The 12,643-nt window shown below is 39.0% G+C and overlaps 1 protein-coding gene across 3 annotated transcripts in view; it reads right to left on the reverse strand.

The window, feature by feature from the left end:
* Nucleotides 1–12,643, reverse strand: part of RBM44 (RNA binding motif protein 44) — a 36,263-nt gene that overhangs the window by 5,639 nt on the left and 17,981 nt on the right. Inside the window, exons 12-14 of one of the 3 annotated variants that reach the window (XM_075934025.1) lie at nucleotides 11,688–11,833; nucleotides 11,053–11,197; nucleotides 9,440–10,147 (exon numbers count right to left, since the gene is read on the reverse strand). In XM_075934025.1, the coding sequence (XP_075790140.1) occupies nucleotides 11,062–11,197; nucleotides 11,688–11,833 (282 nt within the window). In that variant the 3' untranslated portion in view covers nucleotides 9,440–10,147; nucleotides 11,053–11,061. Of the gene's footprint in view, nucleotides 1–9,439; nucleotides 10,163–11,052; nucleotides 11,198–11,687; nucleotides 11,834–12,643 lie in introns of those variants that run through there. The other 2 variants (XM_075934026.1, XM_075934027.1) reach the window with 2 other exon arrangements.

A 12,643-nucleotide genomic window follows, 5' to 3' on the forward strand; every position in this document is an offset into this window, starting at 1 on the left:
TCCCTTTCAGATTCTGGTCTCTCTTTCCCTCCCTGTTTCTTTGCAGGACCTGATAGAACTACAGCAAGCTGCTCAACCTGAAGAGAGAAACCTTTGGGAGAAAGCAGGCTGCTCCTTATCCCCAGCTGGGATAATGGGTGCACCTGATGGCTGCCCAGTCGCCCCAAAAATCTCTCACACGGCAGCTTGCTCAGGTGTCTCATCAAATGACACACATGAGCAAAAGGGGGGTGGCCTCACAAATCCCAAAACAAGGGTACGCCCCAGGCGTGCACCTAGAAGCTCTCAAGAATATCTAATTCATGTGTGATTTGTAAGCAGTTTAATGTTGCAGGAGGCCCACAGGCTAGCAGCCACACAGAAAGAAGAAACCTAGACATAAAATGCAGTTAGGAGAGCTTGCACCTGCAGGTAAAGGAAGCCCTCCCAGCACCTACTGATGTGCCGTGCCACAACATCCAACCAGGCGACTACGTGTTCGTGAAGGAACATCGCAGAAAGAATTCCCTGACAGCCCGGTGGAAAGGACCGTTCCAATTGCTGCTCATCACCCACACAGCAGTAAAGGTGAAGGAGGGCCCCTCGTGGATCCACGCAAGTCATGTACGCCGAACTGCAGATCCCACAGAGCTGATTGACCCCGTCACCCAGGACCCCTCCCCGGAGGAATCACCTGAGGACGAGGTTCAGCGGACCGAGGCGGCAAACTCTCAAACCAGACTGTTACCAAACCGGCCTCCACCAGGAGCTTCGAGGTACAACCTGAGAGGTAGGACTGTACCAGCAAAGACCTACAGGTGAGCCTGGCGCCCTGTAGCTCTCACAAAGGGAATCCATTCCAGTACTGAGTGAACTAAGAGACTACGAAATCTCGAAGAGTGCCTGCAGAGGCAAGCCAAACAATACTAACTGATTAAGCTTAGTTAAAGAGACTGCTTTGCTAGTTGCTAGCTAATTACTATATTATTAATATCCTTTCTACTTTAGAGACTTAAGATACTATAATAAGATGGGGATTGTTTTCCTTCTTTTAGTAGTCAGAATAGCCTTAGTATATAACTTTCCCCACCCTTATTGGGAAGCCCTGCAAAAGGTTGTGTCCCTCACCAATACAAGTGATACAAGTGACTGTTGGATATGTGAACAGCTTATAGAAGGCTCTGAAGGCCTTTTACCATTACAGTTTATCCCAACTCCTGCCTCCCTGTGGACCAGACCCCTAAAATTCAGATCTACTGGTAGTCAGTACTCTACAGGAGAGCGGGAGTGGGTAGATGCCCAGAATGATAACACTGTGCCAGAAGTACATAGTCATGGGGGGGAACAGGCAGATTTGGCATAAAAATCTGATTGCCTCAGAGATTCCCCTTACTCAAGCATTACATCCATCAGGGAATGCTTCCCTTATGTTTCCCTTATGTTTTAAAAGCAATATTGGCACTGGTAAAGATCTGGGGGTGAATGGGCAGTGGATCATTTACCCAACTGATAAAGAAAACCTCCCTCTAAGATAAGAATTCATCCCAGCAAAAGAAAAATACCTAAGAATGTCTAGAATAACTTTGAGTAATACTCCAATAGGAGTATTAAAGGGGGGAATTGTGGGGAAAATCCAATAACTCCAATTGTGTCTAAAGGGGGGACTGTGCAAAAATCAAAACTCTCTAAAGAAAACTGCTGTAAGGGTTAAAAAGTTTTCCAGGCCTCTCTTCCTGTAACAGAGAGAATCAAATTAGCTCTAATCAAAGACCCTTACAAATGACTATCTCAAATTCATGGATACTCCTAGTCTGTCACAATTTGTCATGTAAACCCTTATCTTTGTCACAGTTTGCCTTGTAGACTCCTCCACTCAAGTTCTCATGTGGCTTTGTGTACTGTAAAAACTTACTTCTAGCACTCCTGGGGTGAACAGAAGTCTCAAAGTACTTCTGCTGAGACTTTGATATGTTAAAGAAGAACAATCCACAACTGAGCTGTCTAAGCATTCTGTATAAAGGATACCTGAATCTGTCTGTCAGGGCTGCTGCTTCACTCTTGGAAGTGACAGCCTGCATGCATGCATCATAAAGTTTTCTCTTCTAAGTTTCTTTCCTGCCTCACTGATTTGACCTCCGGCCTCGAACCCTTCTGGGGGCTCTGTACCCCAGGGGAGCGAGATTTCCCCCTCACCCACAACACTAGCATATTCATAGTTTCACTCAATTATGAAAAAGTTAGATGCTTGGAAAGATCTCTAATTTATTTGGCCAGCAAAATCCTTTGCTCTGCTGCCATCTGTTGTCATATTAAGAAACATACTAACTCTGCACCAGTAAATAAGGTCATACAACACAACCTTTCAGTGGTCTCATTTTTCAGACTTCTCAATCTCATTAGTGCTCCACTTCATAGGGAATTACCACCACCAACTGTTGGGACTCTCTTATTGAACTTGGGGGAAGGAGAGTATAATTCAATTGAAGTCAAGAGACTCTTTAGATTGACTGCAATAGGCTTTGGGTCAGACACACACCTGGAAAGGATACAGGCCTATCTATATATACCCCATTACAAGCCAAAGTGCTCTCTCAAGACAGAACTGCTTCATCATCCCAAGGCTGGGGTGCCCAACCTATATGGCCCACCAAAGCATCTCAAGAGGCAGGCAGTATACTCCAACACAATATACTAATGGCTGACTCAGTATCATGTTCAGATCATTTTAGTTTACAGAAATGTGTAAATAGTATTATAAATACAAACTATAAATACATACCAAAACATGGATTTAAACATAAATCAATACACAACTTTAAATCTTATTAAAATATGTAGAATCTGTGTGGACCTCCTGCCTTACGCTGAAGGAAGACAGCCGTTAAGTATAGACATTCCAAAAAAGAATGGAGGAAATAAGAAAAACAGTATTGCTGGCCAGGGGAAATGCTAAGGCAGGCAAGCTTCACTCATGAAGATAAAAAGGCTGATTACCCTTTATCCTTTCATTAGGCCACCTGCATTTCCATAAGTCTTTAGATATGACTGGTACATTACTTCTTCAGTACTAAAATGTGTCCTAAATATTGAATGGGTGAGGAGACCTATTTCCAAAATATTACATCTGATTATACATAAATCTTAACTTATTGTAGTTGGTGACCTTTTAGGATAACGGGCTAAAAAAGATGTTACAATTTATTCATCTATTACCTCCTTCAAAGTTAAGTGGCTTCGTTTGCATATTACATTGAAGCCCATCCTTATCTGGAAATAGTTTTTAAGAATTAGGTGTTTAGTGGCAGACTACTAGGATATGTCTACACATCAAAGTTATTTCAGGATGCCAGAGATATCCCGAAATATCTACCTCCCGACTTACGAACACACCGACTTATGACCATCCGTAGTTACGACCAACCTCCCATTAACCCTATTATAATATTTTAGAGTTGAGAACCATGCACGCCAAGTTTTTCAAACAGCACAGGCAGCATGTTTAAGGGTATTTCCGACTTATGACCAAATCGAGTTACGACCAGGCGTTCAGAACGTAACCCATTTGTAAGTCAGGGACTGCCTGTAGTCTATTTTGAACTAAACTCGAAATAAGTACACAATTTGTGTAGTGCAAATTGTGTACAGTCAGTCCCCGACTTACGCGGATCCGACTTATGTCGGATCCGCACTTACGAACGGGGTTTTCTCGCCCCGGAGCTCACGGGCGGCAGGTCACAGGGAGACGGGGAGCAAAGCCTTGGAGCACACCCGCAGCGGGCGTGCTCCAAGGCTTTGCTCCCCGTCTCCCTGGTCTGACCAGCAGACCAGGGAGATGGGGAGCAAAGCCTCGGAGCACGCCAGCAGTGGGACAGCCGCGGCGCGCCTGGACTGTCCCACTGCCCGCGTGCTCTGCGGCTTTGCTCCGCGTCTCCCAGGTCAGCAGACCAGGGAGACGGAGCAAAGCCGTGGAGGACTTGGGCGTCCCGCCACCCCCGTCTCCCTGATATGCTGGGGGGGGTGTACAGCTAGTGCCCCCCCCCTCCAGCAGACCAGGCTTTTCTTGCTTACCCCTGGGGTAGAGCAGCTGGGGGCTGCCGGGTTGGTCCCGCAGCGCCGCTCCGGACCAACCCAGCAGCACCCCAGCTGCTCTGCCCAAGGCGTCCTGATTCAGCCGCTGCTGGTCAGTTTCGGCAGCGGCTGAATCAGGACGCCTGGGGCAGAGCAGCTGGGGTGCTGCTGGGTTGCTTCAGTAGCGCCGAGGAGCCGCGCTACTGGAACAACCCAGCAGCACCCCAGCTGCTCTGCCCCAGGCGTCCCCAAATCAGCTGCTGCTGAAACTGATCAGCGGCTGATTCCAGGAAGCCTGGGAAGCTTCCAGGAATCAGCCGCTGATCAGTTTCAGCAGCAGCTGACTTGGGGACGCCTGGGTTTCTTAAGTTGAATCTGTATGTAAGTCAGAACTGGCATCCAGATTCAGCCGCGGTTGAAACTGATTAGTTTCAGCAGCAGCTGACGCCAGTTCCGACTTACATACAGATTCAACTTAAGAACAAACCTACAGTCCCTATCTTGTACGTAACCCGGGGACTGCCTGTATCTTATTTTGAGTTTAGAGTGCAGTGTAGACATAGTCCTAGTGAGCTAAGACAGCTCAAACCACAGATGGCTCGCTAGTAATTAAAAGGCATATTTAAAGGTATGCAAAAATCTCATTGGTGCGGGAGTTAATATTAAGTTCAGTATATCTTCAAGTGTCTCAAGTTAACCCTATCCTATTGACTTTAGGTGTAGCTCTAACCTGAGAAGGGATAGTGCTAAAATGGCACACATCCAACATATCCTGTATGCCTTATTTATACCTGTTTTTAGTTTTTAACCATGCATTTTTACTTCTATTAGCATTGCAGATTCAACCCAGCTACATAAATTTGGATTTATATCCCATAATTATCTATTAAAATCCAATTACAGGATCAAATCCCGCCCTCACTGGAACAATAAGCTTCAGAGGGTAGCTGAGTTAAGTCAGTACAGGATACACTTAAAAACCAACAAATAGTCTGGTAGCACTTTAAAGACTAACAAAACATGGCGATGGTATCATGAGCTTTCGTGGGCACAGCCCACTTCTTTAAAGTCAATGGTGTAATAGAAGGCAGGATTTGCCTGCAGAATATCCATTAATAGTGTGAACAGGAAACAATAGCTTTGAGACCTGAATTTCAGATTCGGGCTTGAATTTGAAATATTAGCTGTTACAAATAAAACACCTCAATACCAGCTACTGGAGATACACTTTCAACTCCTCAGAGTTAAATAGGATTTAAATAGGAAGTGAGTGGTCTATCTGAATTGAGAATGGCAAAACACCACTGTTATTTTCTAGAGTAAAAAGGTAACAAGCACAGCTTTTATCAAATCTGCATCCCTCTTGTGTGAACTACACCATAAATGGAGTATAGTTCTAACATTTTTACAAAACAGTCAAGTGGAATCCAATGTTCTAAGTTATACACCAGCAATTCGTAATTCTAATTATCATACAGTTCAGACCCCAAGAGTGGTCTATCATTACTTTATGTCATTTGCAAAACAAGGAGAACTTAATACAACCTGCAGAGCTAATTTACAGGGAAATCTGTCAGCTCTGATAAACAGATTTCTTTTATTAATTAAAATGTAATTTGCTCTGGTTTCTGAATGTTCAATACTAAGATATGAATGTAAACTTGAGCCACACTATGGACTTTTCATTTTCAGGAAAGAACCTGGAGTAGATTTTTTTTTTTTAACATAACATTGGCAACTTATTAAACATCCAATATACTAAAGCGGTAGGTGCTTAAGTAGCTATTTCCATGCTTAAATCTAAGGGGCACTGAAGAGTCACAAATAGTAGGTGCTTTAGTGATACCTAAACAGAAATAAAATTCCAATATTAAGAAAATCCTTTCACTGAAATATGTCATTTTACTTATGTTAGTTAGAATATCAATTATGGAACACTTGAGCCAACTGCTGGAGAAGAACAAAACTGCAGTGAAGTAATAAATGGATCATTTAAGCGGTATGTATATATAGTACATAGACAGAAATTAGCTTATTAGCCAAGGAGACCAGAGTTCAGCACCTACACTGCCACATATCTTCTGTATGGACTCAGTCAAACTGCTTAGTCTTTTTCTGCCTTAGTTCCTCCATCTGTAAAATACAGATAAACAGTATTTCCCCTCCTTGTGAGTGATGATAAATATATTAGAAACGGTGAGATTTTCTGAGGACCATGTAAGTACTTGAGTATAAAAACTACCTACACAAATAATATGAAGAATTGTTTTCTTTGGGAGAGATGAAAACATGATCGTGACATTATTTTGCATCTTGCTGAAGTCCATATATTTTCTATGGATCAAATTATCCACCAAAACCATATACAGTCCCATAGAAATTCACGAAGTTGCAACAGGTGCAAGTACAATAATTTTACCTTGAGCTATAGAAAAGCCTCTATTTAGAAAACTCTTAAATGACAATCAGCAATTCATCATTAAAAAGATAATTTTAAAAAACCAAAATAGGCAGTTTTGGTAAAAAAAAAAAAAATAAAGGTTCACTGAAACCAATGGAAATTTTGCCATTGACTTCAGTGGGAGCTGGCACAAGCTCCTGATGACAAGCAAAGAGTAAAGTTTCCAAATATTGGGAGACCCCCAGATCTACAGTGTAGTGATCAGATGCAAAATAAAGTGATTACCATCTTGTAACTGAAATACTGAAAGAAAACAAGGATTGGTACTTGTATCTTTACATGGCTATATTTGTGAAAAATTGTGGTTATTACACAGTATTCAAGAATAAAATCAATATTTTTGAAAATTTGAATTAAACAAGGTTGCAGGAATTTTTTTTCAAAATTCACCCATCAAGTGGTTTTCAAAATTGCACTTGAATTTAAAGAGGCCAGTGAATTATCAGTATTTAGTTTTGGTGTGAACAGAATGTTGGTAAAATATACCAGATGGACAACACTCAGCAGTAACAGAAATTGACAGAGCACACTCAACAAACTTGTCCACACTGTACAAGCAATGTGCCTCATCCAAGACCTGATGGGACCATATCCATGGGTAAGAAAATATTGTAGTTCTATTTCCAGCATTTGTAATCATTAGCCATAATAGAAAGCCATGGAGAGCAGCTTATGGATGTGGATACTTGGGGTGTGCCTAGACTACTCCTCTCTGTCGATAGATGTAGATTAGGCACATCGAAATTGCTAATGAAGCGGGGATTTAAATATCCCACACTTCATTAGCATAAACATGGCTGTCGCTTTTTTCAAAACTGAGCTTTTTCATTAAAAAACGGCAGTCTAGACGCAGATCTGTTGAAAAATAAAGCCTTTTTTGAAAGATCCCTTATCTCCCAAAAAGTGGTTTACAGGATCTTTCGAAAAAGGCTTTATTTTTCGACAGATCTGCGTCTAGACTGCTGTTTTTTTCAAAAAAAGCTCAGTTTTGAAAAAAAAGCGGTGGCCATGTTTATGCTAATGAAGTGCAGGATATTTAAATCCCCACTTCATCAGCAATTGCGACATGCCTAATCTACATCTCTCTGTCAACAGAGAGGAGTAGTCTAGACATACCCTTGGAAATGAAGTAAGATAGCCTTGTTACACATGGCCAAAGTGTGTAAACTTTTGTTCACTACTGACCATGGTTGAGTGTAAACAGAGTTCCATTCCTTTGTGACAAAGGCACTCAGTACTGAGGATGAGAAAACCCATGAGCAAGAATTATTCAAGGGTTAACAGGAAAAATACTAATTTTATTTTTTACATATTAAACCCCAAAGTAAAACTTGGAAAGGAAGCTTGCTCTGAAGTGCACACTTCAAGCATGAATTCCATCTTTCTTCTGTCGCTGTGGAGTAAGCAGAACTCTGGGCACTCTTACCAATGGGGTGTATTTATATTTTTACCTGTTTAAGTCAGTAAAGTGCCTAAGACACACAATTTTAGACCATATGAGGGAGATTTTGTTATTGCTATTCAGACCCTTAAGTAAATTGATGGGAGTGCAACATTCCAGGAGTGAGAATTGTTTGTTTTTGTTAATCAATTAAAACACCAAAAAACAAAACAAAAACGAGAAAACACTCATATTGGAGGGAACCTAACATAGAAAGGTAGAGGAATTAGAACATTTACAATCTTGGATTCTGGAAACCTGTATTTACATATTTGGGCTTTGTACACATACAGTTCCAGTTCACACACACTGAGAACACATTACCCCAGTTCTATTGAAACCATTCTGCTAATATTCTTTTGTCCACTTTTGGACACTATCAGTAAACAAGTAAGTTGTAAAAAATAAATGTAGACCTTCTAACATGATTTGAATATTCATTTGTCTTTGGTTATTTTATAATTTAATCTTTTTTGAAATGGGAACTGCAAGCATTCTGACAAACTTTCAGTTCATTTAAACATCTCTAAAGCTTCACTGAATTCATTTTTGTCCTCTGCTAAAGCATCTTTTGTGACTCTCCATAGCACTTCATACGAAGCTGGGCAGAAAATGGAAATACCTTCCTGTGAAAAAATGTTGTTTTTGAAAAAAATTCAAAATGTCAAAAGCAAAAATTTTGCCTCTGAAGAGTTACAACAACAAAAAATGTTTCAGTAGAAATAAACTGGACATTTTAAGTTTTCCCACTGGTCTAATGACCTTGTCAGTTTCACTTCCTGCCCTGCTGACAGACAGACCTGAGTCTTCAGCCTTCTCCCAATACTCCTACAGGTATGGTTAGGCAGAAAGCCTGTGTGCTCAGCCTCCTAACAACTCCTCAACAGGAGCCAAACAGTTCAACTACTCAACCTCCTGGCCAAACCCCTCTTTTCCCAGCTTCCAATGCAGAAAGATTGCCAAGCATGTGCCTAACTCTGGGACTAGTCACATGCTTAAAGTTCAGCATGTGCTGAAGTACGTTGTAGAAGTAAGATCTAAGTTTATCTAATTATTTATTTATTTTTACAGATGGTCGCCTGTCATAATTTAAATAATGAAGTAGAGCTGGTGAGAAACTTTTAGTCATACTTTGTGGAAAAATGCCATGTACTAATATTTCTGACATATTATGAAATAATATAAAGATATATAAATGAAAATACACAGACAATAAAATTTGAAGTAAATGTCACAATATTGAAACAGAAATTATTGGAAAGTCTGTTTTGTGGAGAATTCTAAAATGTTGACATTTCCCTTGAAGTGAAAATTCTGAGTTTCAACAGCTTTATAATTAACTTTCCCATTCTTTATGAATCACTTCAAAAACTAGGAATTGCCCTAGCACATTTATACTGTGCTACATGTTGGCAGTATACAAAACCCCCAGTGACATCTTTGAAAATTTTAAAATAGTTTTGAGGTTATAAGTAGTAAGGACCATATGCAACATTTACAAACATTTATTTTTAGAAGTCTAAATATGAGTTTGTGAAATCAAAATCTACAACTGATGTTTGTATCATGCTCTTCTGCAAAACAAACACAGGTAACTTGCTGTATGGAAGACCTGCAACATAATATTTGTTTCACACTGCAGAGTTACACATAATATTCTGAAAAAAACTGTTAGATATTACATCACCTTCCAGGACTGACTACGATACTTAATAGGTACTTTCTCAATGGATGTTCATCCACAGGAAGCTTAGAAGCACATACTGGAATATCTATAAACACACTATAACAAGAGCAAACTCTTCTTAAACTTAATTTTAACTTTTTTCTCATTAATATGCTCTAATAAGATTACAATTTTTACACACGTGTTAGTTCTCAGGGGAAAAACCTAATAACCTGGTTGCTCCAGAGCCTCAGTGGCAAAATGCTATTTTCATTTTATCCAGCTCCCTGGCAACGAAAGTCAAAAACTTGCCACAGATTACTGAGACTACTTTTTCCACAAGTGGAACAAAAACATTACAACTGAAAGTTCATAAAATATTATTTTGAGAATGCTTATCCATGTGAGCACAACACAATTCAGGACTTTCAAATATTACAAATGTTTTATAAACAAAACTAAAAATTATTTAAAAATCAAGCATTTTTCCATACTGGTTCTCTTGGTCTTTTCTGTGTCCGTAGCTGCAATGCTGTGAAAAAAATAACTGTTAGGTATTAGAAATTCTGTAGAACCATTAGCACATTTATAATATTTAATTTTATTTAGTTTTAAAGTAATGAAGATACCTGTCCAAGGTTCTAGGCACCTTAGCTACACAGTAAATACAATCCTAGGAGCTTTAAAGTAACCATTTCAAAAGGAATTCAACCAGCCAAACATCTAATGAGTTCTTTCCAGTCCTTTACTGTAAAAAGAATCATTCCATTACTCCTCTCCAAAAATCCTATCAAACAGATGTGGCTACACTGGGAAAACCCCTCTAGCCGGCCAATCACTTAAAGCTTGTTTTTCTGGTCCATGCCAAGGTGGCTGCCCTGGGAAAACCCCTCTAGATGGCCAATCACACAAAGCTTGTTTTTACAAGCTTTTACAGGAGGAATCTTGTTTTTGTTTTTTAATGATTCTACCATCTGTTTGAAGTGAAAGGCTCTGGAGACTGAAGTGCCTACTTACTAAGGAGGAGTTTTTAACTTCAGTTCCCTGTTCCTATGGATTTTTATTACAACAATAAGCCATTAGATGTCACTTTTGTCTAGAAAAATTTATAACTGCAGCACCATCCATACATAGTAGTGTTAATGGAGAGTTAACTTTTCTGTTGTGAAATCAGCAGAAATTCTGAAACAACGTGATAGAGCTAGCAGTATAACTTAGTAGACATTAAAAATATAAGTGATCATCACACAACTATTCAAATGAAGTTAAAACTTGTCAGCATCAACTTTTTCAGTGCACTATCCACTGGCAATGAAGTTCACATGTGGTATGCTAAGCACAGAGTTATTTACTATGCTATACATATAGCTAAGTTATACAGCCACACAATTTATTTTCTAGTTCAAAGTGTTTTACTTTCTGCACTTGAATACTCACCTATTTATGCTACTTTTTCTCACATTTAGACGCAGATTTCTCCAAAACAAAGGAAGCCTTTTCCACAATAGTCTTAATAGACAAGCCACTTAGGAATCCTTTATTATTTGTTCTGACTTCCACTAACGCATCCACAATGTTGTCGCTAAACATGTAAGATAGAAATAAGTCTTTAACCAAGTGAAGTTATATACACGTGTTTTCACCAGTGTTGTCTTCAAGTTGTCATTGTCAAGTCCAAGTTGAGTCTCAAGTCACTACAGTTCAAGTCTCAAGTTGAGTCTCGAGTCCCTAAAGTGACTTTTGAGTCAAGTCCCAAGTCGAGTCTCAAGTCTTAATTTAAAAAATGCAAAGTCACTTTTGTACAAGCCATCAATAGCGGCATTGTCTGACAATTTTTTCACCAAGTCGATTTAACAAAATTAGCAAGTCTCAAATCGAGTCTCAAGTCACAAACAATGAACCCGAGTCGAGTCTCAAGTCGAGTCACCTAGGAAGCTTAAGTCGGACTCGAGTCCAAGTCGTGGGACTTGAGTCAACAACTCTGGTTTTCACAGATTCCACGTTTATCATTTCATTTGACTATTCTGAATACTGGATTCTTAAATCAGAGGAGAAAAAACAAATGTTCTTACCTACTAGCCTTGGGATGTAGTTCTTTTAGTTTCTTCATCAATTTGGTAAAGCTGCTCAAGTTCAAAGTGTTAGGCGGTATAAAGGTAGCAGATGGATTAGGAGAGAACTGAACAGGTTTTACGCGCAGAGGATTCTCTCTGATACTCTAGATGCATATTAAAACAAGTGAACATGGATTGTGTTAAGTACTGTATGGATTGCTTATCCTAATTGGCAAAAAATTATTGCTTCTGTTATGTACCATTTTTCAAACTATTGAAGCAATTACAGATTTAGTTTAATAGTAATATACCAGGATCAAAACTAATCATGTTACAATGCAACTAACTAATGTATGTCAGAAATATTTATAGAAAGAGTAGGCATGACACAAAAAATTGTTTACACCATCTCTTTAAAATATTCTTTTTTTTAAATTACCATGTTTATGTTTTTTCCATGTGTAACCATGTTAAATTAAGCAAAATCTAGATTGCTCTAGGAACAGTCATTTTTATATTAAATCAAAATAGAATGAGTTTTCAGAGGATTTGTTTAAATAATCACAATGTTGAGACTGAATAAAGTCAGTGGACAAAGAAAATCTGAAAATGAATTCATCATATAATTTAGGATACAATTTAAACAACTTTTTCCACGTGGTCCTCTGCCAAACACAAATGTTTCTTGTGTTTTAATAAATCATAATCCATTACATTTATACAAACTTATTCAAAGTGAAAACTTTTAAATCTAAAAGAAAAACCAAAATAAAATCATAGTCATTCCAGAGATGAAATGTAAAGATATTGTTATTTGATGAATTAATGTCAATAAAGAAATAAAGGTGGCGATATCAACATTAGGCAGGAGAAGATGGAGAGATATGTCCCTTTCACAATATACCACAAACACTAATTTTTGAGCACTTTTCACAAGGCAACACTGCTGCAAAATATACTAAGTACAAAGAAAG

This window comes from Pelodiscus sinensis, chromosome 7 (genome assembly GCF_049634645.1).
Source record: "Pelodiscus sinensis isolate JC-2024 chromosome 7, ASM4963464v1, whole genome shotgun sequence".
Taxonomy (NCBI): domain Eukaryota; kingdom Metazoa; phylum Chordata; order Testudines; family Trionychidae; genus Pelodiscus; species Pelodiscus sinensis.